A 27,696-nucleotide genomic window follows, 5' to 3' on the forward strand; every position below is an offset into this window, starting at 1 on the left:
CCTCCTATGCCATAAGAGTGCCAGCTTCATTCCGCCGTTGTTTGGTTCGCCGCTGCAGCATTGTGCGATCTCTGTGTAAATAAAGCTTAAATCAAAGCCAGGGCAAGTCAAGTGAATCAGAAGAGGGCAAATGGCATTAACAGCAGTGGAAATGCACAAACACTGGAAAAACCCACAGGGCCAGCAGGTCACCACATCCTGAATGAAATGTCTTCCTGATGCATTTTGTGTAAGGAGATTTGAAAAAATAGTATGCGTGTTTACAGAACAGTCTTGAAGGTGTGGTGGCACTAAATCTCACTCTTGCAGGCCTTTTCGTGACTACACTTTATGAAGCAGATGGCAGGGCGAGGCAAGGCAAGATGGATTTTGGCACAGCTACTTTACTATACATCCTCTGGGATTTTACTGTTTCAGATTTGGCTCAAATTGGCCCGTGACTTGGGCGAGACTGAGGCCAAGAGTTCAAACACTCAGCTGGCCACATATTTCAACCGTAATAAAATTAGCAACAAGACAAAACAGGCTGTAGCTTCACAGCAGACTGTGCATCTTGAAGCCCCTCCCATACTGTATGTATCGCACTTCAGAAATATTACCTGCAACCACATGTTGGAGCTCAAAGGAGCTCAGAGGGGAAAATATGACATTTTCAGTTTAGGCTCAGCTCAGAAATGAAGGCCAGTTACAGAGAGAGACGAGGTCCACCTTTGATCTCCCCTCCCAGACCGGCAAGAACAATAACACACTCATTTACCAGCTCACCAAGTCATGCGTGCACACAAACATAAACCTCAATGCACATTTTCCAAAATCTTTTTCTACACACACATCCACAATCAAATTCCTTTTTTTTTTAAAAGCATGTTAAGCTTTGCAACTTGCGCAACTTTTCGAAGCTATAAGATATCAGAAAAACTACATTTTAATATTAATAATCACCACTTTTATCAAAAGTAATTAAAGCAGTGACAGGATAAGTAAATCACTATTGTCTGCTCAAGAACATTGTTATTCTTTTCTTTCCTTCGCCTGAGGCCTGCCAAGAAGAAATGACTCATTTGCAACAATTTCTTCATGTTGTGAGATGTGGGGGAAAAACCCTCAGACAAAGGAATAAAATGAGTTATTTCCCCGTGCTGAAACAGAGTCAAACACTGCCTGCTTGAAAAAAAAAACAAAAAAACACTCATCTGATGCTTTTTAAATACAACAAAGGAGCAGAGCCAAGGTGCTTAACTAAACCTGTCAAATTGGCAGCGTGTGCCAGTGTCTGGAAATGCTTTCCTCTCTAGTAACAACTCCTGGGAATTGTGGACTTTTCTTCTGTGAGACTAGAAGAAATCAATCAGCTCGAGTAACTATCACACTCCAGTGGTTTTAACAGTTAATATCCTGATGGTGTAGGGTGGTGCAGACATGAAATCAGCTACCAACCTGGTTAAATATTGCTTGCCTGGGCTCTTAACACAGGCCCGCTTCAGCTGTGGGCCCTTAGAGATGAAATGGAAGTGAATTTGCATCATAGTAAACCCAAAAAGCCACAAGGCCGCAAACATAAACACATTATCTCTGATTGGGTATTAAAAACTGAATCAAAATTAAAACTGTTCCAAATGTATAAGAAGAAACATTCAATTTTATTTCACTTTTCAATTCCTGGAAGCAAATTATAAACCTGGTGTTTAAATGTGCAAAGATAATTGAATGCCTGGGAGAGAATCTGTAATGAAAAATTTCATTTAAACATATAATGTTACAGAAGTCATGATGCTGTACAGAATGTACCCAAAAAAAGGTAGTAAAATCATCTTTTACATCACCATCTAATTCTGGACTGCATTTTCTTTTTTTCTTTTTTTTTTTTTTAGCTCAGTGTTTTGGTTTTATGGCCTTTAACTTTGCTATAAGGTGATAGTCAGTGGAGTCGCGCTTATTTTCCAGTCAGCATTACACAAAACCTCTTCTAAACCCCTCTGATATGCATCATTCAACAGTGTGTTTCAAGCTTAAGTTTTTTTCCTAGGTTAGGCCATCCTAGGGAAAAAAAAACATCATTGTTGTGACTGTTGATAAAGTGCATCAGAAATCTCTATGTGTTTATGAGTGTGGCCATAAAGTATTGTGACTTCATTATAGATGTGGGGAAAAAAGTTTTTCTTTTACCACATTCTTATTGCTTTGCTTAGTTAAAAATTTAAAAGAAGCCCAGTAATCTATAAAAGCCAGAACCAATACGTGGAATTGAAATCTAAATGAGGATTTGACTGAGTCTAGACAATACCTGACTGTAACCTTCAAGTGCACGCACGCACATCCATACTGATGCAAACAAGTTAATCTGCTCTTACACACACACACACACACACAGTGAGCAAAAACCAGGCTGGCTGTGTTTACTGTTTAGCCCTGCGTGTTGATGTGATGAGACACCCAGGCTGATAACACCAGGCCAGGGGGACTGCCGCTCTGTGTTTGATCTCAGGCTGCCGAGGCCTGCTGAGGCTGGGCGACGGGACAGACGCAGGAGCGGGGTCAGGGAGGTGTGCTGTGTGCTTGATTACAGGCTGGCTGGGGGCCCCGCGACCTCTTAGCAGGTCGTCACTGACCCATGACCTCGACACAGCGGGCCCCTTCGCGGTGCTCTATGCATTCTCCAATAGCACAGCGGGATGAAAGGAGTAGCTGTGCGTACTGCGAGGACTGGACCACTTCCCCTTTGGACCTGAAGAATGTAGCACCACACAGCAGTGCACAGTGGAGGCTGACTGGTGATGAAACTTGGCCAGCCTCTGGACATATGTAGGCCCTGCGCAATAAAAAGAAGGCTTGTCATGCCTCTGTAACCAGATCAATTACACCAGTCGCAACCCTATCCTTTCCCACAGCTTAACTGAAGGACACACCTCTAAACTTTCACTCAGTAGAAGACAAAAAAAACTGCAAAAGATGAGCTTTTTTCTGACCCTTACCATTCAGTCATCACTGTGTTGCACTGCGTGAGAGGTCATTTCAAATCATTCCCACAGCACACACGGAGTTAAACCACTGCCTCCATCAACAATAAAAAACCCATGGTGCCAACTGGCGAGCTCAGCAGATTTTTTCCCCAAATTCCTGCCATCTGACACACTGCTGCAGAGAAGGTGGCCGTCCCAGCTGGGTGAAGTTTGTAGGTAAACACCCTCACCTTCATTTTCCCTCAAGGTACCTGGGTCAGCCAAGTGTTAATCTGCCCATTTGTCTTCACGAGTGACAGCAGGACAGGGCTGCACACACACACACACACACACAGAAGAGAAAGACTGCCTGTCATGATATTATATGCCCCAGAGAGTTGTTCTTTTGGCTGTAGTGAGGCAACACAAGTATCAGTGGGTGATGTGAATGTGCCATGTTGTGGAAAGTCAGGAAATAAAGACTGTGCCTGTGCATGTGTGTGTTTGCCCAGCGTTGTTCACCGATGATGGTGGCATGCAAGCACTCGGGTTTTTGAAGCTTGGAGAATGTAAGTTAATACCATCTCCTCTGCGTAAGAGAGCTGAGTCCCAGGAGAAAAGTGATCCATAACTACCCCTTTCTTTCTCTGAGGAGCTTACTCAGTGCCTCTCTCTTTTCTGACAGCATCACTGACTGGCGAGGATAGAAGGGTGGAGTCAGGTGCCACTTGGTATGAATCATTCTTTATCGGTGCGAGTAAGACAATAGAGGAGTCTGCTGATTCGTTTTGGTAGTCTGTGCAGTGGGTGGAGGGGTAAATCTCATGAGGAAACTTGTTTTTCTGCATTGTTTCAAATGTGGAAATGCTGCAGCATTTCAGGGCCCTATGAACGGCAGCGTCAGTGAGTCGGCTGGTCCACCGCTTTGACTGAAATGTTGCAATAACATTAGTGAGGCGGATTGGAGTGAAAATTTGTGCAGACATTTGTGGTCCTGAGAGGATGAATCCTACTGACTTTTGGGATCCCATTTTTGGATGTCCTACAGCGCCACCATCTCAGCTGTTCAACAAAGAATCTCACCGTGACTGCACAGACTGGTACAACATTGGACATTTTAGTTCCCAGATGATGAATCCTAATGGATCTCCTAACTTTTTCTCTAGCCCTGCCATGAGGATATGCAGTTTTGAGTAGAATTTCTCAACAGCTATGACTTGCCAAGAAACGTAATATGGTCATTCCCCCCACTGGATGAATCACAAGAATTTTTATGATCCCGTGTCTTTTCACATAGCGCCACCATCAGGTTACAACTCCAACTTGTATAATCCTTGCGTTTGTGACCGAACACTTAAAAAAAAGTTAAAATTTAAAAGAAAAAGTAAAACTTATGAAGTTTTCATCAACCTCAGTTATACTTTTTGCTCAGTGCTAATCAGCAAGTTTAGCATGCTAACTCACTAAAGCGGTGAACATGATAAACACTATACCTGCTGCATCAGCACCTTATCATTGTCTTTGTTAGCATGCTGTGGTTAGCATTTAGCTCAAAGCAGTGCTGTGCAAAGCTAGCATGGCCATGGACTCATTCTCTTGCCTTAATTTATTTCACGGGAGTGTTTTGTTGCTTTATTGCTTTCTTTTCATGTAGTCTAGCTTCTTCTTTCCGATCGGACGCATCCAAAGTACACACACAGAATAACAAATTCCCCTCCTCTTCCATCAAGGAGATAATTTTATTTTAATGACAGTTTGTCTGAGACAGCCTCCTGACAGCATTGCCATAAATCAACAGATCACACATCTCCCCCCTCTCTTCCTCACCTTACCCCCAAGACACTTTCCTCCCCTTCAAGAAGATGACTCACCTTCTACCAATCAAAGAGCGCCACAAATAATCACTCACCTCGGACCTCCCCCGATCTTGATTTGCACGTTTGATAAATGTTGTCTTTTCTCAGCTTTAATTGCAAGCTCTTTTCATCATAATTTGATGTTTGTTTCCTGTCGTTTTCTAGGAGATGGCTGCGAGCTCAGGAGCTATAATTTCTACATCAAGGAAGTTGTTATGAATGACTAGCAGGTGGAATAGACAGCAGAGTAGGGGTTTCACCGCTGAACTCACCTCGCAGGTGAATTTAGGAACTGATATTGACAAATCAGCACACTGAACAGGCTAATGCTCTCTCTCACACACACACATACACACTCAGACACACACGCACACATAGCACAAAGCGCGAACAAGAGGTAATTAGGGTAATTTTTGTTTGAAGTATTGTGCATTGCAATGAAAATAGAACAGATAAAAGATGAGACAATAATAGATCTAAAGAGGACCTTGACTGAATGTTGTTCCAACAAAGAGCATTTTGTTTGACACAATTCATATTGTCTTCTAAACTGATATGCTCTCCCAACTTTATAGAGGAGGGAAAAACACGATATAAAACCGAATTAGCTTAATATACTTTATTTCCACCAACACTTTGTAGCTCAACACCATTTGGTAGACCATTGATATATTTATTCCCTTCTTCGGATTGACTACTGATCTTAATGGAGGAAGATAAGGAATCGAATACTGCTTATAAATTATGCTGTGTGTATAGATACAGTATTCCTTCCTTATATAACATGCAGAATGTAGTATCTAAAGTGAGAGACAACTGAATTCAGGTCACAGCACAGCAGGAAATCTTCCTTTTCATGTGAGATCCAGAGGGGTCACTCTTATGAACTCATTAGAAGAAAAATGCTAATGTAGCTCTGTTTTTTTTTTTTTTTTTTTACTTCCTCTCATTCCTTCTCTCTTTTTTTCTCCACTCCTACTCTAACAACCAGGGTGGCGATTCACAGAGCCTCGCTGGAGAATATAATGTATTATGATGTCACGGGGAAAGTGTTTAAGGTGGTCCTGACAGGGTCTTCATCAGAGAGGCCGTCGCTTGCTGCCTTGTCATCAGGTGGCTTAAACCACGGCAAACAAAGCCTCGTCTTGAACTGTGCTTGATTTCTGCTGATGCACATACAAATTATATTGAATTAACGACAAAGGCGGTGGGAGAGAGAATCTGTGTGCACATCAGTGGTGAGCAAATGACCCCTCATCACAGGCCTTCTAACCAGGCTCCTCTGCAGTGGTCTCTCATCATGCATCAGAGTGCATTAAATAATGGATCCCTGACTCGCTCTCTCACTTCCCTCAGCAAGTCCACAATACGAAATTCTAGTAAACCTTTAGGTTTGCTAGAACCTTATGGTCTTTTTACTTGTTCTATTAGAGGCTAACATGCATCCTACAGAGCTACGTTACTTAACATTAAGGTTAAAAAAAACAGAGTCGAATATTTGTAATTGTTGTGTTTTGCATCGTGATGAAAAATGTGCCGTCTTTTTATGATTCAGATTTCCAGCACCCTTTTTCAGCAAGGACTACCTGTCTTTACCTTAATTATCCCCTTTGTTTTGCTGACGATGGCTTTACTTCCTTATTGCTTGCCGGGGTCCCGCAGAACCCAATTCTGTACGTGTGAAAATAGCAATTAGAACAGAAAAATCAACCTATAATTTTGAATAGTTTTTTTTTCTTTTTTGTCTGAATTTATTAAAATACAGTATTTTAGTATTGAAATGATAACCACTCCGATTTGTCAGCAAACTTGCCAGAATGGGCAGAAATATCCACAAAGAATTCTGTATCACATATGTTTTATATATCATATGGCCTGTTGGTTAAAAACCATATATTTAATTTGGCTGCCAAAAAGGTGTCTGTCATTACTTATGCTTGAGAAGTCTACTTCTAACTTCAATTACAGAAATTCAGTTAAACTTATTTGAGACTTGGAAAAGTTAATAATCTGTCTGCAACCCCAAACAGAAGTATTGGGCTATTTTCTTATTTAAAAAAAAAAATTTAATGTCATGAAATATAAAGATGATAAAGCAATGTTAAGTATATTTTTTTGAGCTGCTGAAAAAGGAGGGCTCGGGGGGCCTCAAGGACCCCACAGAATTAGGATTCAGGCCATCCCTAGCAAAATATTATATGTTGTATTTTATATCATCTTACAATGCCAATAAACCAAAGCCAAAAAACCAAAAATGAATCATTCAGTCCTGTGGTTTATTTAATCTGTTTCATTTTTCACAGCTTGGATCTCTTCACTTCTTACCTCAGACCCTGCAGGCCTGCACTGTCTCTTTTTAGTTTCTTAATAGGCCTACCAAAAATCGTTTTTTTATCCCCCCACCCCTTCTCCTGATTTCCCCCTTTCTCCCAGTCTTATGATTAAAACCATATCCAAGGTGAATGCTGTAAAAGACACGGAAGAAAAAAAAACAAACAAACATAGGCCTATTTCAAGGCCATCAGGTTAGCGTGGTTTTAGGGTGGTGGATGTGAGCAGCATCATTTCAGACGGTGCCAGAAAAAAGTGGCGGATAATTAAATTAAAGAGGTAAGCAGAACCGATACTTTCTTACAGAGCAGGAAGGAAAACAGTTTATACCTTGTGACACATTTGTTCTTCTTCCTTTTTTTAGCTGGAAACAAGAAAATATACTGTTAAAAGTTTGTTTTTGTGTTTTTTTTTAATGAAAGATTTGGTAGTTCAGCTCTGCCTGTGTGAAATCTTTCTAATTAACTCTCTCTTTCTCTTTCAGTGCTGCATTTACGCGCGTGTGTTGGTGCCTGTGTCCCGCGTGCGCGCATGCTCGTGCGGGCTCTCGTGTGTGTGTGTGTGTGTGTGTGTGAGCAGGCGCGTGTCTGAGCGCGCGCTTTCCGCTATACACTGGAATGCAGCCAGTCTCGGCTCTTTTGAATCCACACTCGGTTTCCAAAACCGAAAAGCCTTTGATCTTTTTTTTTCTCCTGTCTCCTTACCCGGAAGAGAACCCCTTCTCTCTCCCTCCCTCTCTCCCTCTCCCTCTCTTTTTCTCCCCCCCTCCCTCTCTCTCCCCACTCTCTCAGCTGGGATGAACGCACACGTGGAAATGTTGGCCCGGCTCCACACTCGGACCAAATTTAGTCATACAAAGGCGAGGGAGAGCGGGGGGGAGGAGAGGGAGGGAGGTGGTGGTGGTGGAGGGGGAAACCGGGCGGGGGGAGTCGGGGATGAAAGAGCCAGCCGCCGCAAGATCAAAGGCAGCCGCGGCTCCGCCCCGCTAACCCCACCTCCGCGCTTTATAAAGATCTGCCTCCCCATCCCAACTTTGATTCTCACGCAATCTCTCAGTGCTCAGGCAGACACGAGAAAGCACGCCACTTCCAGTGCCTTTTTGGTTTATTTTCTTTTTTTTTCTTTTTCCTCTATTTTCTCATGAAATATTCCACTCGAAAGACTCCATCTCACTCCTTTCCTCTTAAGCATTTGGTTCTGGGCCTGTTCTTCGTAGTTATTTTCATTCTTAATTAATTACCCTGTGTGTGTGTTTATGTTCTTTCCCCCCTCCTCTCTCTCTCTCAATAATAACTGGAAAACAGTTGAGTTGTGGCGTGCCAATCCTCGGTCCACACACTGTGCTTTTTGGTCTTTTTCTTTTAGTCTTTCTGTAATTTCAATTTGGCTATGTGCTGTTAATGAATGAAAATAATGTCTGGTCAGTCAAATAAAACGTTTCATCCTTATCGTCTTTACATATTGATGAAAATGGCTGACCTTAGACTTCAGTCTTCGAATATTTAAAGGTCTCAAACATCCAAAAGGTTAGCGACCTTATGGCCCGTTCTCAGTTATTTCGATAGACGGTGTTATCGCATTTTTTATCTCATCTCGCCACTGTGGAAAACACCTAAATGCGCCATTTTTTTTGTTGAATAACAATAGCAGAATTTTGCACACGCTGTTAGAAAACACGGAAAGCCCTAGAAAACCGCAAGACACCATCATAATGCCAGACAGCCATTTAAAGTGGTGAAAACTCGCACCCCCTCTTCCCATATGTGTTGCTATGAATTAAAATAAGAATGAATGAATACACCCTAAATGTGTATGACCCTATAGTGAGCCAGACACACACCTGTTTATCACATTTGGTGGGGAAAAAAAGCGCTAAATATTTGTTTTCTTTTCTTCTAATTGTGGCCCAGGATTGTTTGGGTATTTCTACTGACGACAACGTTGTTGCCACTTCTTGCGTTTAGATTGAAATCCACTTCCTCTTTCCACGTTAAAAATAAGATAAGAACTCGTTTTGGGTTTTTTTTTTTCTTCTGTATATCAATTATCATTTTTATTTTTATTTTTTTAATTTTATCGTGATTGTTGTGAAGCCAGCACACACACGGTGCGCGTGTCAGAGCCTCGCCGCGTCTTCCTCTCCTGTCTGCCCATTTGTTGTGAGCTGCGTATAAATCTGTCTCTCTCTCTCTGTCTGTCTCTCTCTCTCTCTCTCTCTCAGGAGGAGTGTCAATCGGTGCGGTGTCAATCAGAGCCTCGGCTTCCCTTTCATCTCTCCTTCCTCCCAATGACTGAAGAGAGAGAAGGAGGAGGAGGAGGAGGAGGAGGAGGGAGGGAGCACAGCTACATTACCAACACACACATACACACTCTGGTTACATTACACTGTGGAAGCGGTGCGGGAGCAGTGGGAAGTCGATCCGCGACGGGTTTTTCCCTCTCAGTCTTCGTTTTCTGATTGTTTTATGACTTTTGCTTTCATCCCTCCTCATCCGAGCAGCTTTCAGGATGTATTGTGGCGCATGAAAGCGGCGTACCGCGTTGCTCGTTGTCTTGCCTAAGTGTTAAAACTGTGTTTTCTTCCAAGTTGCACATCCATCAGTTACCTTTTCACCTCCGGACGGTGTTTTGGTTTTGTTGTTAGCCTACCTTTTGCCCCCTCCCCTCCTCTCCACCCTCGCGCAAGGACGCCACAGCTTCTTCACGGGACCACCGAGGAAATATTTTTTTTCTCACTTCTATAAATGCACTTTTTAACGTTGAGTCTTTTTCTTTTTTACTGGACCATATCCGCCGTCGGCTGTGCGTGTGTGTGTGTTGATTGAAAAAGAAAACTAGTGATGAGATTTTAACTCGTGGTTCGTCTTCCTTCTTTTATTTTTTTTTGTTATATTTTTCCCCCCTCATGACACCTTGGCGGACGCTCATTGTAGTTTATCGGTTATGAGTTTCCGTCCTTTTTAGCTGAAACACTCGCGGTGAAAAAATAAAAGGGGGACGCCGACAGCAGCCACGCTCCTCCTGTTGCTTCAGTGAAAACACACCGGCAGCGTGTTTGCACGCCGCTTCCTCTTCGAGTGACTCACGGTCGGCGCTCCGGCTGAAGGAGAGGAGGAGGAGGAGGAGGAGGAAGAGGAGGGGGACGTTTCCCCACTCGGTTTCAGGGGATTTCAGTGGGAGTTTTTCCCCTCTGTAGTCTCGGACAGTGCTGGCGTGTGTGTGTGTTGACTTCGGTTTTGTTTTTGTTTTTATTAGCGAAACAAACAGAGTCAAATAAGTATATATAAACAAATAAATAAATAAAAACACCAAACATGCCACAGTTATCAGGCGGCGGCGGAGACCCGGAGCTGTGCGCTACAGACGAAATGATCCCGTTCAAAGACGAAGGAGACCCGCATAAGGAGCAGATCTTCGCCGAGCTCAGCCACTCGGAGGAAGAGGGAGACCTGGCAGACATCAAGTCATCTCTAGTCCACGAGTCAGAGAGCAGCCCCAACAGCAACAGCCACGATGTGAGTAACGCTCAGTGTGTGTGTGTGTGTGTGTGTGTGTGTGTGTGTGTGTGTGTGTGTGCTCTGATGAGGAAGACGAGAAGGTGGGTATCGAACTCTAAGCCTGCACCAGCCTGTAAACAAAGTTGCTCTCAATCCTTGTAATCATTCAACAACAACAACAAAAAATGGTTTTCATTTAGCTTGTGGCAATTTGATTTTAATCACTCCTGGTTTGTCTGAATGATTTGTCAGTTTTAAAACGCAGGCGACGCTTTTAAAGAGCAAACTGACATTAACAGGCCCAAAATGAATGTGCTCCTGTGAAGAAGTTTTGTTAAGCCATTTTATTCTAAAAATTTATCTCAGGCTAAGCAAAATAAACAAGCTGAGTTCAGGTGCATTTAAGGCCTCCACTGTCTCACTTGGTAATTTATTATTTTTTTCATTTTATAATTTAATAGCTTCAGCCTGCAGACTCAGGTGTGCCAGCTTTTGCTCATCTACATTTTTAACCCCCAATAATCTTCTTTTTGGAAACATTATAGGCCTAAATATCTGTGGCACTTATACTTCATTAATCCTTAGTGAAATCTTTTGGGGAAAAATATCAGAAAATATATTTTTAGATGTAAGAATTAGGGCCTTGTGTGTTGCCTGTGAGAAGTAGGCTAATAGCTGTGTTTGCATGGCTGCACAATAAACCCTGAGCAGCTGTAAAGACCAGCACATGAATCCATTTGACAAACCTATTGACAAGCAAGATGATTCATTTATTTCAAAGGTCACAGATTATAAAATACGACCCAAAAGAAAGGACAGTATCCAATTATTTATTCACCAGGATGTGGTTTGATGTCATTCCCATAATTCTTTATTGTCACATTCGTTTTACAGTGTCCTTAAATTATTCTTGCATTGTTTTGGAGAGAAATATATCAAACACATTTATAGCTACATTTACTGCTTCCCTGTCCTTACAGATCAGATTAAAAATGAGCCAAGATTGGTCTGTCGGAAGAAATGCTTAAATGTATAAATGTGTTGAATTCACTGTGTATGTAAATGCACATAGAGTCTCAATGGAAGCATTATTAATGATGAATTTTTAATGTTTCTAAATTTATTGCTCTCATGCTTTATATTCCGTTCTTGCAAGATGGCATTTCATTAGCACACGTAAAGACACAGAGGAGGCATGAAACATCACGGTTGAAATGTGTTTCTTTAATTTTTACTGCGTCCCTCTACTCCGTCCACTGACCCCAGGATGCGTGCTGCAGCTTCCCCATCGACAACTTAGTCGGCTGTTTTGCCATTAACCGCGGTGTTAATGAAATTTTGGACACATCCTGAACGAGGCTGTGCACATTCACCACCAAATGTCCTAGAGACGCACGAGACGGAGGCTGAATGTTAATTAGGAATCCAGTGAAGTTCCCTCGCTCAGCTTGAAGCCATCCTGAGGGGTCTGAACTCCAAAAAAGAGGTCTTCTTCCCAATTCTGAGTCGAAAGGAGGACGGAAATGGATGTTGCAAAGCAGAAGATATATCTTCATTGCCTTTTTTTTTTCTTTTTTTATTTTATTTAAATCATAAACTGTCTCCACTATTTTCTCATTTTTATGGGGTAGTTTTGTCCCTTTGCACTCAGGCTTTTAATTCACAACGCAAATACTCTCTTATTTGTTTGAATTTAAAAGAAGGCTTGAACAGAGAGAGATGAAAACCAGAGTGGACCTATGGTATTGAAAACAAGTTAATTTGTAAGCTCCTTAAGGACATGAAGCTTAATTAAGTGGTTCTTTTGAAGCTTTGATGCAGACTGCTCCATCACCAATCTGTAGATAGGTGTGTGTGTGTGTGTGTGTGTGTGTGTGTGTGTGTGTGTGTGTTTGGTGATGAGCAAAAGGGACAGCCATTGTCCCAGCAGTGTTTGTGGGCGTCTGAGCGTACTATCAGCATGTCTGTGTGTAAAACAGTATTAGAAGGTCCACCTAATTGATTCACCATCATATTTAAATTTTTGCTTTTTTCTTCTTCTTCATTATTATTATTTTCTTTTCTTTTCACAGGCCGTGAGACAGTCCCAAATACCACAAGATTCATATCATGAAAAACACAGAGACCATCCGGAAGATGGTAAGTGACACAGCCTTGAACGAGAGCTCTTTAAATCTGCATGGGTTTATGGGACGGCCAGCTCCTTGTTTCGCTGCAATAAAAGCCCAGATTTTCAGAATATTTCGCCGTGGCTTTATAGGTGGAGGGGGACGACAGCATGAAATAGTGCCACCTCGTATTTTTATTTATTTATTTATTTATTTTTTGTTCCCAACACAGAGGTGATCCGTCACACTTCTGCACTGTTTGGCCCCGTTCTTATCAGAGCCCCGTTTTTGCTGCTCTCAGACCCATAATCTCTGATCCAAGTCTTGTCCGGACATGTTATACCTTCATGGACACGGCTACCTGTTACCTCCCTCATAGATGAGGGTGCCTGCAGAAACAGAAAACAAAGAATACTTGGATTGAAAGGCAGATGAAGATGTGCCTTTGTCGTGTTTTAATGTGGGGATGAGCATTGTGCCATAAGCCTACAACTGAGCATAAACCAGAATCACATTTCTGTCTAGCTGTTGTGGGTTTTGTTTGTTTGTCTAATTTTTTGTTATGCAATTACCCCAATAAAATACCCCCCCCCCCCCATGCATCGGCCCCTCAGTCGCACTGTCACATGCAACATGTTGCGTCCTGCTCGGGGGCTCGTTGCTCTCTGGCTGTTGTAGTCTGACCCCCGCCACTGCAGGTCACCATTATGGCTTTGAGGAGGAGTGTGGCTCCTCTTTGTTCCCCTTTCACTCCTGAAAAGGATCCCCTTCAAACCAAACACTGGCTTTCCTCACAACAAGATCCATGTTGCCATTAGGCTGTTTGCCACAAACGCAGCCCCAGCCCCCCCTCCGGCTTTATTACTCGGCGCACAGTTGAGTGGCGAGTGGCGCTGTATAGAGGCCTGTTGTATAAAACTCCCCCTCTCAGGTCAAAGGCGTAGAGGAACAGTTGGGGCGTCTCCTGTTTTGACACAGTTTGTATGTTCTTCTAATTGGTGCTAATTGGCACAGAGGGGCTCCATTGTTCCTCTGCATAATACAGGCCTCCTCTCCAAGACGGGAAGAAAGGGCGCAAACAAAAGGCCGAGGCAAAACAGGGCACAGGTTAAAGCGATCGACAGTGATATCATTACAGCATCAAAACAGGCAGGGCGCACTTTGTGCTCATTATTCCTCGCCTGATTTATTGGCTCAAGCACATTTAGAGTTTGCCATTTTTAGGATTTATGTGCTAAACAGTTCCACGGCGAAGTGAGAAATCCAGAGTTTTGATGTTGATAAAAATTTGCCTCACGTGAGCTTTAGGGAAACGCACAGTAAATTGTCACTTTTTAACCTTTTTTTTTTTTTTTTTTAATTTAAATCAGGAAAACTCCAAGACTTGTACAGTAAAGGCCATCCGTACTCAGGCTACCCAGGCTACGTCATGATGAGCAGCATGAACGACTCCTCCTACATGAACAATGGCTCCCTCTCGCCGCCCATGCCCAGAACGGTAAGCACCGACTTACAAACGTCAGTGTGTCAGTTTCACTCGAATGATATAATCATATGAAATGTTGTTGGTGTAACAAGGAAGATGAGCCTGAGAAACTGAGAAGCAAGCATGTCTAAACCACCTTTTGTCCCAGTTAGACAAAACAAAAAATATGAAAGGTAAAAGACTTTCTGAATTTTGCAGGACAACAGTGTTTGGTGAATAAAATCAAACTTCCATCAGTCAGTTGACAGAAAATAATTTTGTCACTATATTCAAGATATGACATTTGTATGTTATTTAGCGGTTTGAGGTTTATGTTTTTTGGTTTTATTTCACGCTGTTAAAAGTTGCTAAAGTGATGCTGAAAGTGCTGGTCTGAATCAACAGCTTTGCTTTGTTTTGTTATCGTGCGCTTGTGGGATCAAAAGCAAAAACAAACATGGAGGATGATGATGATGATGATGATAGACCAGCGGAGCTTTAACTTCATGTTGCACCTGCTCAGATTAAATCCAAGCTCGGGCATGTTTTTCAGGCATCGCGGTTTAACACACAAGCTGAAGTCAGAAGTCAGATGACAAAAGTTGTTTGGAAATTCTGTCATAGTAAGGCCATCTATTCTGCTAGCATGTAGACTAAAGGAGGAGAAGGAAGACGACCTGTTGCTTTACCTGCTATGTTGTCTTACATTTAAAAGTCCCTACTACATCGATTGTTTTCATGGAGCGTATTGATTAAGTAACTAGGAATCACAAACAATGATTTAAAAGCACTTTAAAAGCATCGCGATACTTCATCAAACCGTAAGATTATATTTCAGCATTTCCAGCCGCGGTCAATTAAATGCATTGTGGTGTGGACTGTTGGTTAGACAAAATAAGCAAAGATATACTGAGATATTGCTCTGACCTGAGTCTAACCTTGGTGTTCTTTTTGCAAAATCTTTGATGTCAAACAAATAATTGATGGGATAAAAAAAAGAAAATGGATTAGATCGATAAGAAGATGGTCCTTAGTTACAGCCCTGCATGAGTTTAAATAAAACAAATAGCCAATGCAGGACTGGTTTCAAGCCCTCCCTAAATTCACTGTCTTACCAACACGCTTAGTTTGGAGTAACAAATGAGAAAGCCATCGCTACATAAAAGTTATGCAGCGGGGGTTAAAATGAATGAAATAATTGCCTCACAGCAGACACAGTAAGATCAACTAAAATCACATTTCTTGATCGACAAACTTCATAAAATGATGCAAATAGAACCAGAAAATTATCCCTGCGCAGTATTTACCCTCATGTACCGCCGTTGTCCCCTTGATGACCATATGCGATCTCTGGAAACCAAATGCCTGTCATACTTTCCACAAGATTAACATGAGATATACAGTATTTCTCATCTTGTTAAAATCTTAAGTGATGCATGTCTACATGACCCAAGTAAGCCCTCTAATTAGCCCAGCATGACAGGAGGCCTAAAGTCAACGTCATGACTCTGAGGCTGCCCTGCAGAGGAGTTTATAGTCCCGTTCAGGGGCGGCGTGTGTTTTGCAGATATGCTCTTTGTAACGGTATTAATTTCAGGCCAGCTGCAGGTCTCTCGCTGCCGGCTTCCTGTGTCTGTCCCGTTTGCAAATTTCTCCTCTCAAGACAGCATAAAATGCAGGGCACACCAGCAGCTGTCCACCCTAATCCTATTTTGTCTCTGTATTACACTCGAGAAGACAACCAGCCCCAATGTGGCTATGGTTTGATGCCTCCATAGAGGAAGCACTCACACATGGTGCAGAGGAACCGGAGGCTCTGCATTGTTTGTGCTTCTGCAGCGCATACGGGTTAGTTTCATCGGGGCCAAGTTGTGAAATGTGAGTTCTGTGTTGTCATAAGAATCGACTTTTCGGGGGCAGATGCCACATGCTGCGTGTAAAGGAACTTCATTCACACGCAACTCCATCATGGAATGATGTTAAAATTGCAACGCTTCCCCTCTGCCAAAGTTACGGAGGGTGGAAGTATGAGACGCTGTGGAGAAAATGTGATCCTGATAACCCCATGAGTCACCTTCTTCAGTTTACTGACAGAATGGTTTATGAAATGTGGGAGGTGATGCTCTCCCATTTCTCTTTTAATAGCTTGTTTTCTGGTCAATTTTATCAATTATCCCAACATACGCACTGAATAAAACTCAGAAGTCTGTATGGAGACCAGCTGACTGTAAGAGAGGAAATTACCCCTCACTGCAGATGAATTAGGCCAGGCTCTTGCTGCCAAAACTTTTAAAGCCCTGCTTTCATTTCATTTACCATGGCTGCTTTTTTTTTTTTTTTTTTTGCCCAGTTTACCCCCTCACCCTGTCTTCAATAAAACGGTAGTCATTTCATATACGTTTCTCTCACTTATCCAATAAAAAAGAGCCAAGGCTTGGTGGAAGGATCACGGAACATGAGTCCTCTGGCTCCTCTCACTGATGTCAGCTTGCTGCCTCTGCTGCTGGCCACCGCAGCCACAGTATCTCCAGGCCTGGGATCGGTTTTCACCGAGATCAAAGGCACATTCTCTCTTTCATTCTCTTCCATCCCCAGCCCCACCGCTGCTCCCCCAATCCCAGTAGTTTAGATTGATTTCCATTGACCATGACATTCCTGCACATGCCGTCCAGTCATGATGGAGCTGTTGGGAGTAGCTGATTGTCAGCAGATTTTAGGGCTTCTAGCTTTAAAAGTCGCCAACGCCACAAGAGCTGAGATTTCTGTGCCAAGATCCCTAATAGTGCTCAGTTGCATTTACATGTGGATTTAAAACAATGTTGGCCACTTCAAAGAGTCGCTGGTGTGTTCTGAATGAATACCCTGATGTTTATGTAAACCTATAGCTGTTTTTCTACGGTGTAGAGTCTGCAGGGCATCCTAAGCAGAAAGTGTAGCAAGTCATCACGTGGTGTGAAGAGCAAAAAGGGCATTTTGTTTATTGCACATGATGCTTGGGACTGAGGCCTGAGTAACCGTTTGTGACTTAAAGTCCGTTTCAGTTTAATATTACTCATTGGCTGGTTTACAGATATACAGCATTCGCACAGAAAAAGAGGATATCAAGTTAGATTAAAGCAATAAATTGGCTGGTATATTTTAAGTGAGATATACAGTATGAAATCTAAGCTTGTAGAAATCCCTTCTTTTTGCCTTTAGACTGCACTCAGACATCTGTGTTATTTATTATTGTATTTGTGACCTGAAATCAACACACATTTATTTCATTCATATTGGGACACAATTAGGTCATTTGATTGTAGGGCTTGGATAACTTTGAGAAACGATCTGTTCTGTCATGCTCACAGACACAACAGGAACTGTTGTTTTCCTGTCCCGGGTCTCCTGAAGGTGTTAAAAGTCAGTTAAAAATCCAGTAAAGCATCCCTGTCATCAAGAAATCTAATTTATCCTGCTGAAATGTGGCAGTGTTAGCTTTCTTTTAGTTTCCGATTATGTTTCCCTTTCATGGTAGCCTAGCTGAGCATTTTCAGATGCATCCGATAATGTGAAAGGGCTTATGATGTAATGATCCATACGTCTGTTGTTAAACTTTGTAAAACTAGGACGAAGATGGGGGTAGGTTGTATTTTCTCTGGCTGCTGTGTCTTTCCTATTGTTTGCATTGGCAAATGAAACGTGCTTTTAATAGCCCGTAGTGGTTGCAAAGTATGATTTTCAAAGCATTTAGGATGTTGTCACCACAGGTTTGACGTGCACAAGACGAGACGTTTTTGAGGGGTTTTGTCTTATCTTTCAATTAGTGGTCCTGCAGCCTCCTAAACCCAAGGGAGGATTTGAAAATGACAGCCTCTAAAAATATACATCAACACGTGACGGATTTTGAAATGACCTCAAATATATTGTTGCCGTGTTGCTGATGTCACATGTCCCTTTTGTCAATATCACAAAAACTCCTGTTTCACATGCTTCTGTAAAGCTTTTAATAAATCCTACGACCTCTGAGCTCATCACATCCTACCAAAACCCTTTGAATAAACTCATAAATGCATGGCTGACAAGATAAGGCCACAACACCGTGTCCGTGCTTCTGAAATGTTGATAGTGCAGAGATACAGTGCAGGGTTTTTCATCTGACTGTGAAGATGTGTTGGTGATCTCCAGCTGTGTTATAACAGCCTCTTGGTCTGCGAAACAGCTTTTGGGAGAGGAACGGATATAATCAGTGATTTTTTTTTTTTTCTTCTTAAGCTTAGTTTTGCTGCTGCTGTAGCAGGGTGGGGTAAAGAGAGCTGCCTCTCTCTTGCCATGCACTTTTTCCCCCCCCTTTGGACTCTCAATTGCAGATCCTCATGGCGAGAAAGAGGGTGGGGGTGCGAAGGGGGTGCAGCGCTGTACTTTCCTTTGATGTAGTGAGAACGTGACGGATCTGCTAGCCAGTGTCTCGCAGCGTGGAATCACTAACCCAGGCTTACCTAACGGGATTTGGTAGGACCGCTCTGGTGTCCCTCAGTGCCATGTGTGTCCTGAGCTCATGCCCCCAGCGCTACCGTGGAAGATCCCTGTTAAAGAGAACACTACATTTACCAGCAGCCCTCCATGTCCACACATAATGTTCTAGATGGCAGCTTATGGCACCTTGTGTAGTTTTTTTTTTTTCTCACTATAGGATGGACATGTTGTGTGAAGTTTACCACAGCTGAGCATAGCATTTTGCCTTAAGTATCTGGATTCCATATAGTCAAGCTACTGTCAGCTCATTCGGTTTTTCCCACAAGAAGTCTTTAACATAGCACTGCCTTTGTCTGTTTTAGTCTAAAAATAAACTGAGAAAATATAGTAACTGTCAAAAGGCAAGGCTTAATTGCCTTATTTTATGCCGCATATAGCAAATCAGTAATTTTCACCAGTCAGGCAGCATGCGTATCAAAGTGTCACGCTGACATTGATGTCATCTGCTGTGCAGCGCTATCAGACGGTGAAATGCGTGCGTACACATGAAGGACAGCAGCAGGGACCTCACACAGAAGAAACACTCGGCGTCTCAGACTCTTTGTAGTGCCGCTGGGCCGCGGTGTTTTATAAACAGCGCCATTAACGCCAAGGTTTCTCCCCGTCCTCCTCCGTGTGGTGATGCTGGTTGACACATTTACTCCATATGCACGGCGCTAATGACGCCATGTGGTTGCAATCACCTTATCGGTGTGTTTCATCTTGTTAAATGGAGCACAGCAGAGCGATTGTATAGCAGGACGGGGAAGTTTCTGTTTGATTTTATTTTTCTTGGTGGTGTGAGTGTGAAAAGATAGTTGTGTTTATCCTCTCAGTTGGACGATGAAATAATTAAATTACTTGTGTTTTTATCTGTGTTATTCTGACTCATTAGAACTGACACACTGATTTTAAGTCAGTCTAATTACATCGAAAATAAAAATAAACAGAGCGAGCAGTAGATATGCTTAGAAACCTCTTGACTGCTTCGTGTCACCAACACTGGTGAAAGATGGCTATGGATGAAGTTAAAATCAGTAAATGTTCAAAGTGCTGAAAATGAGTGTTTCTATATGTGCCTGAGAAAAGCACTCATGGTCGTGAGCACGGCAGGCAGGCGCACGCTTAACCCCAGTTGATGTTTATTTTGGGCATGTGTTACTGCTCAAAGCAAAGCACTCATAGATGATGACACTTTCTTCGCTCCCCATCCTCCCCCTGAATTGGATGAAGCTTAACCAATCAAACTGTGCTGCCTGGAGCTAGCCAGTCAGGCCTCCATGGACAGACCGCTGCTCAAGTCCACAACACCTGCTCGGAGGACCTCACTCTTCACCAGCAGCCTGCCGCTGATCTCCAGGGGTCAGTGGAAGGCCTCGCCAAGGTTGCCCAGTTCTGTTTTGAATGGCCTGGGTGTGGACTTCCTGTAAGGGTGGATCAGAAGTGGAAACTGGAGGGTGTGTGTGTGTGTGTGTGTGTGTGCATGTGTGGAGCTTGTTCTTTTTCTTTGTCAATTTATCGTGTAACTGATGGTGATGTTATGACTGTGCCTAGTTAAATGGGATAGTGGCTGACAAAGTTTTTCTTAGAGTTTATGAACTTGGCTTCAGCTCAGTGCAGAATAATTGCATACTTTTCCAAATCAGTCTCCAAAACTAGTTTTATAGTTGTTTGTTATGTAGAAATGCTTTCAACATGCCCCTACAGCAGTTAATTGACGCGGGTCAGTCTTCCTGTCAGTAGTCCCTCAAAGCCTATCACAGCACCTCACTGTAGCCTGATACAGTCATAAAACCAGTAACAACATGAATAGCTTTATTGACTTCATCCTGACAGCTTGTAGGTCTATATAGAGGCGAGCAGTGTTCCAGCTAGTAAACTGCAGCAAAGTGAACAATAGAAGCACGGGAGTGAAACATGGGTGCAAATCCTGAAGGCTGTGTCCGGACTTCAGAGAAGCCCAAACAGCCCTCACTTTGTCCGGCTAAGAAATAGAGCTATGATCAATAGCTGCTCTGTTGTATGAAGTTGGTCAGTCTCTGGCGTGCTCTCGCCCTCCCTTCTTCTCATTGCTGTTTCATATTTTTCAGAAGCTCATTATTTCTTTCTGCTGTGGGTGTGAGTGCTAAAGAGGCTCACATGCAATGTGTATCTGACAGTGCTGAAATATTAATGGTCCCCAGTGTAGGAGGTTGGTATAGGGCCTGCATAGTTACAGTACAAAGGGTGCCTTCTCGCCACCAGGCTTTATTAGCCAAGCTGTTAAATGAATAGATGGATATAGCTTGCACACTTTCCTCATGCCTCCTTTTGTGTTTTTGCACTGAACATCAAACCGCTTTTCCCTCCGCCTGACGATTTCCAACTCGTACGCTAACCGTTTTTTTTTTTTTTTTCTGTAAACGGAGACTCACGCATGCACGCACGCACGAGCGCAAGAGCTCCACCACGCTGCACGAGCTTTCTGTGGGAGGACAAAGAGGAGGGCTTTGCTATCAGTTCGTTTTGTGTGGTCTTGGCCATAAAAAACACCCTGTTCTTTGACTGTGAAAAAAGCCTGTCTTTAATTTTTGGGAAACCCATAAAAGTTTGTCGCTCCTTTCATATTGGCTGCAGAATTGAAAACAAATGCTACATTCTCCGCTCCTCTCCTTTGAACTGGCCAATTATGGAGTTGTGAAAATAAAAATCAGTCTGTAGATCTCTTCACCCCCCTCTCTTTTCTTTCCTTCCTCCCCCCCACTCATGCTCTCTCTCTCTCTTTCTCTGTCTCCCCCAGTCACTTTCTTTTTCGCCTCCCCCCCTTGTTTTTGAAGAAACCGAGGGGGATCACTGATGTCAAAGTCAAAACCAAGAGCATTAAGAAAACTGGCGAAATGCAATACAGCTGCAATCCGACATGACGCTAGAAAATAGGGCTGAGGAGCAGAAAGCCTCTCTCCCGTATTCCCAGGGCGCGCAACTGCTCCCGGCCTTGGCTTTGATCTCTTCAAAGCCTCCTGCCTCCTACTAGATGGAGAGTCTTGGCTGCCGCTCGTGAACGCTGGAGAGAGGCAGGGAGGAGGTGGGGGTGTTTTTTGGAGCGGGCGTGTGTGTGTGTGTGTGTGTGTGTTGGGGGGGTGGGGGGGGTGTCGTCTTTTCCTTTCCAGGGCTGAAATCAATCACGGTGCCGAGGCAATTATGTGTAATTCAACCCCAGCCAGATTAGTGACTCTTGTTACCTGAGCGACTGGAGCTCTGTAATCTGTGAGACACACCGGCCTCACCAGAAAAGGAGTAGCCAGGAACAGGCGAGGGCACTTGAGGGAAAGGAGGGGAGAGAGGGAGAGGTGCTGAAAAGCAGGCTGCCATGCTGCTGTCCAGCAGAGCAGAAAATCGGAGTACAATGGAGTGATTACACTTGCAGATGTAACCATATTTATGACGAGGTGGATAGAGAGAGCAGAAAGAATGACGAGTACAGATTGCCATGGAGCTCGATGGTTGGTGTGCTAACGAGCTGGGTCCCCTTTTGTGTTAAAACATGTGCGTAATGTCACCTCGGCTGCGCTTCCAGTCCTCCCCCACCTCCTCCCCCACCCCCATCCAGTGCCATATCTCCATCCCTCATGCCCTCCACAGCCGGCTCCGAAATGCTAGCTTGGCCAAGGCTCCTGCCCCAGGCGCCCAATTTACTATGGCTGGAGAAAAACTCAGTGGCCCCAAGTCACAGAGGAAAACAGCGGAGCTGCTTCCTTGCTGCTGCCGCTGCTGCAGCTCGTCTGATCTTTGCAACTGTTTCAGTTTCTTAACACACAGCAGTGTAACAATTTACACCCTCTGCTTTTTTATGTGGCTTACTGAGGAGATTTATCCCAATTATGTTTGCTCCTAGTTTAGGCAAATCTAGAACGTGGTAGGAGTTTGATGTTCATGACTAATACCACCTAGCGTACGTTATGAGATTATTTTTTTTTTTTGTATGACTTTTTTTTCTAAAGCCTAAGATATTTTCGTGTGGGATTTTAGAAACAATTAATTGGAGGTTGGGTAGAGGGCAGGGAGAAAATTCAGATTCATATTATTGGTATTTAATTGGAAATATATGATTGCCTGGGCTTTGATATATTTTTTCCCCCTGTGCTCTGTCTGTGAGTACTGATGTCACAGGAATGAGAACAAGCCTTTGTTTTTTTCCTCAGCAGTCACTTGATGCAGGATGATGAAACCCACAAAGATATCTAGCAAGAATGTGTTTGTTCATCTGATGAGCTCTCCTTGTGCACCATGTTTCTTTTGATCATCGGACCGCTTGGCTGGTGATGGAAGGCACTTATTTTCCTCTTGTGATGTACACATTGAATAAATTAGATATACCGTCCTGTTAAAATAGAACAGAATAGTTGATCAGGACCTTGATGTCTGCTATAGTTTAACAAGGCAGGCTGACAGGGAAGTGGAGCTGACTCTAAAAATATAAAGGTCACGCTGAATGGATTATGTGGCATCAATGGAGCCACCGTCCAGCTCGGCAGGAGCCCTCAAATCCACTAGCAGCCATAACCCTCAGCTCAGGGGCCAGGTGACGCTTTTCATGTCCTCCAATGGAGAGACATCACAGAGGCCTCTTCCACTTTGAGCTGCCCATCATCAAACAATGCATCAAAACATCAAATCAACCCACCCCCACTGTATCCCCATCTTTCGAGATGAAAGATGTGGAAGAAATCTAAGTGCCCACTGCGCCCCACACCGCAGATCTTCATTTTAGGTCCTCACCCATCCCTTTCCGTAAAGAACCAATGAATGGGGAAAAATGTTGTGCTTTACTTTTTATTTTAAAAGTTCAACAGTGGATAGCTGACCTCGCACATGTTTAATATGAAAGGGTGAAAGCATGTTAGTGGATATTGAATTATTATATGTTACCTTCTGTGGTAGATGTGGTGTGTTAAATTCTCCTGCCTGTGATGGCAAAACGCATGAACCTGATTGTATGCAACTTGAACAGACCTTTACATTAACTCAACTTGTTATACGGTGACAAACCCGTAGAAACGTCATATAACAGTTATCTGCATGGCTCAAGCCTTGAGGCCCCATTATGTAAAACAAAATATCCTGCATTTTACAACAGTTCAAAGATATTCAGTTCGCTATCATAAGTAGAAAGACAGACATTCAGTCCTCCACATTTGAACATTTGACAGCTCATTCAATCGAACTTATATTACATTAAAACGTATGCGTGCTCCACCATGAATAAATCAAGCCAAGAGCCGAATTACAACCATGTTGCGTTCATTGTATGGCTTAACATTCAGATTAGCGGCCTCAGGTGCATGAGTGGGCCCTATAATGTTGCTGTAACCATATGCCTCGAGCCTAAGGAGTCCCTTTTGTGCTCCAGAAATTCTCGATTACCATTTCTTTAGAGGTATCAAGGGATAAGCAGACGTTGTCCGTTGCCATGTTGTACATGGTCATTGTTTTGTTTGTATTAAAGTCCACAAAACCCTGCCACAAAGCTAATTGAAGAGGCGGAGTTTTCATGTGACCGTTCAGATCCTTGGAGAGGTTCTTGAAGTGTTCCCTGCATCTGTGGGGATGGAGAAAAGCCATTTGTTCGGAGGGGATCAGATTTGAATAGCTTTGTGCTTTTCATTCAGATTTTAACAGGGGCGTGTGCGCCTGGCTAGAAAGGAGGCCCAAAATGTGTGGTTTGATTAATGACTAATTCCAGGCTGAAAGGCAGTTGTTGGTAGTCTTTACCAGTTAATCCCTTAAAACGTGGAATCACACCCAAACAGTGGCCTGCTGGTATTGTTGCACAGTCCGTAAGCTGAAAGGTTTGCAATGTGATCCACAACCGTGAATGCTTCTCCTTAGCACTGTGACATGAACCTTACCTCGTTAGAACAAGAACGAAAATGGTCAGATCATTTGGAACATAATGAAAAACACTGCTTTGCCTGGATGCTTGTCCAATTATGTGAAAAGCTCGTTTTCAAAGTAAAAGGGAACAAAATGTGCGTGTTCTCAGGCGCAGTGATTCACTGAGGTGAAAAGGGCATTGCTCCTGATCACGTGACCACAGGGTCAAAAGTTCAGCTCAAGGCCAGCACACAGGTGTCATGACACCTGAGACAACAGGGCTTCTTGTGACCTGCAGTTTTCAAAACCTTATGTAACCTATAACCCTGACACTAGAAATGTAGTCGGTTAACGAATTTCAGCCATTTTTCTGTGGATTTAATTTCTTTGTTCCACTGAGTTGTCATTGTTACAGGCTCACTTACCCATCAGTATTTTTATTCCTTCTATTCTTACACGTTGTGTTGGTGGGTGCGCATCTGTCTGAGTGAAATACAGAAGGAAAAGTAGGTCAATACTCTCTACAGCTCAGGCACAAGCAGCTCTCATTCAAATCACTTCCCCACATTTTCCTGGTGTGTGCCATTGAAAACCTTCCCCATAAACATGGCAGCGCCTCCACAGCCTGCCGCTGTCTGCCTACGTCTCCATGGCTAGCATGCAAAGCTAACATTTACCCCTTCCTTTCCATTGATGACATGTGCAGTGTTGCATTGGAGCTAGCGAGAAGTGTACTGTCGCTATCGTCTCTACAGGTAGAGACACACAAAGACCCCCACCAGACTCTTTTTTCCCCCTCAACACTGAGCTCCCAAATCCAAACTGACAGCCATTCATGCCCAGAATACCTGGGCGAAAGCTGAGGGTGGGTGGGTGGGGGGGACACTATCTAGGTGAAGCAGGCAAATCCGCTCTTGTTCGACGGATCTATGAAGCTCCTGCATAAGGCAACTCATCAGCACTTTTCCCCCCATTCTGCACTGCATTTTCTCTCCCTCTTTCTCTCCGTCTCTGGTATTGTGTGGAGGCTAAGGTTTTAGCGCGCTCGCCACACAGAGTTAGCTTGTGCTGCGATTTTATTTGTGTACATCTCTCAGGGCCTTCGAGTGTTGTTGTTGAGTGTGGATGTTGGCACCACCGTTGCTGCCTGGCATGAATGTAGCTACTCAGCAGACCAGAGCTGGCTTCCAATGATAAATCATGCAGTGTGTTAATGCAGCAGCAGGGCTGCTATAAATAGTCGCTGGTGAGGGATGCCGATTGATTCAGGAAGAAAAATAAAGTGTGCTCCAAACATTTATTTGCTCCTGGTCAGCTTTAAAGGCTGAGTTCAAGCGTGGGGCCCCAAGATTAACATTCCCCCTGGTATGAAACACACAGCTGATCAGGTAAATGAGACAATGACACAGCTTAAGACTTTATGACTTCATTTTAATACAATTAGACACAGTGTCCTGATACACCAAGTAGCAGTGTTATGTCTATTTTGTGCTATGGTTGGTGAGAGATTGTGCGGGACAAGTGTCATCTCAGGTATTTTTGAGAATTTGAGTCAACATGTCCCAAAAGATCCAAGGCAAGTGGTTTTTGCTGCATGGAGGGGGAGGGGGGGGGTATAGATACCCACTGGGTGGGTTCGCAAGTGTGTGTGCGGTCTGCCTTTTGTGTATGTGTTTGCGCGTGCGCTCACAGGCCTGCTGACAGTGGCACTTCAGCAGAATGTTTGCCCTTTCCTCAGTCCTTTGATGTGACCAGGTCCTGCTGTGATAATGAGCCCTGTGCCCCGCCGCAAGGTGAACATCCTGCAGCTCGCCCGGGGCTCTGCCAGAGCAGTGGCCCAACCCCCACCACACCTCCAACACACACACACACACACACACACAGGGAGAGAGAGGAGTAGTCGTCGTGTCGTCCACTCAGCGCTGATCAACTTGCACACAGAGCCTGGATGGTGTCAATGTGACGACAATCTTTCATGTGACACAGAAACGCTTCAAGCCCAAAATCTTCACCTGCACTGATATGCTCAGTACATCCCACGTTGGTGCCTGGCAGAATGGCTGAATGCGGTGATCAGTAACAGTATTGATTTTTCCAAGATCGTGATATATCACTGTGTGATTTATGTGTGTAAAATTACCAAGATAAATTAATTTTTAAAACTTGTAAAAGGATAAACCTGTTGATATTCTCTTTTTTCCCCTCGTGTCAACAAAAAGCCATGAAAAGATCAAAACCAACGATGATTTGATCCACAAGTACTTACTTACTGTCTTATTCTTTTGGACCGTAGATTGCGAGCAATTAGAAACGAAACCAGCGGAAAAGCAAACTGTTGCACTGGGTGATGTGTCCCACGAGTCCGACATACACCATCCTGCTGCTGTAAATACTCACTAGAGTACCTTGTGTGATTCACAGCAGAAAATAGTCCCTAGAAGATGCACTGTTTAGTGCCATTAAGTCACATTTTCTAAAGACTAATGAGCCCAACTGTTTTAGGAAATGAATTAGCCATTTTTTTTTTAGTTGCAATTATATATTCATGACCTGGTTTCAAAGATTTACATCCTCAGCAGGAATGAACGAGCCTGGGACTGAGAGCTACTGACAGACATTTGAAGGCGCAAAGTACTGAGAGACGGGCTAAAATGTTGCTGGTTTTGGTCTTTTTTTTTTTTTTTTTTTTATTTGTGGATTTGTTGACAATAACAAAAATGCTGCCGGCCTTGTTGTTTTATAGCGCTGGACTGATATGTGTTATTCTTCAGTCTTCTTGTAGTTGCAGTTTGCATATATATATTAAAGGCAAATTCAATATACAATATTATCTCTGCTCACACTATTCTGGAGCTTCTGTTTCAAGCCCTTAAGATCCCTTGCATTACTTTTTTTCTTTTTCCCCAACTACTTCAACTCTAAACACAGACTGTCTGCTGTCACACTTTACTTTCTCTACTTAACTCACTGCATCTCAACAGGCAAGAAAAATAGCAACTGGATCCGTTCTAATGTTCTGTTCCTCTTCCCTCAGTTTTTTAATAGCTCCGCGACATGTAGAAATTAAGAGTTGAACACTTTAAAAAGCGGATAAAGTCTTTTCATCTGGGGCAGGCATATTTCACACAAATTATCTTCTTTGCACGTTCAGAATGT

At 43.3% G+C, this 27,696-nt stretch overlaps 1 protein-coding gene across 6 annotated transcripts in view; it reads left to right on the forward strand.

The window, feature by feature from the left end:
• The window catches only part of lef1 (lymphoid enhancer-binding factor 1), a 90,887-nt gene that overhangs the window by 39,359 nt on the left and 23,832 nt on the right, over window positions 1-27,696 (forward strand). For all 6 annotated transcript variants that reach the window (XM_046416670.1, XM_046416671.1, XM_046416672.1 and 3 more), the window contains 3 exons: window positions 9,348-10,641; window positions 12,696-12,762; window positions 14,102-14,229. In XM_046416670.1, coding sequence (XP_046272626.1) covers window positions 10,441-10,641; window positions 12,696-12,762; window positions 14,102-14,229 — 396 coding nt within the window. In that variant the 5' untranslated portion in view covers window positions 9,348-10,440. The remainder of the gene's footprint in view (window positions 1-9,347; window positions 10,642-12,695; window positions 12,763-14,101; window positions 14,230-27,696) is intronic.

The sequence above is a fragment of the Scatophagus argus genome, chromosome 2, assembly GCF_020382885.2.
Source record: "Scatophagus argus isolate fScaArg1 chromosome 2, fScaArg1.pri, whole genome shotgun sequence".
Lineage (NCBI taxonomy): Eukaryota > Metazoa > Chordata > Actinopteri > Scatophagidae > Scatophagus > Scatophagus argus.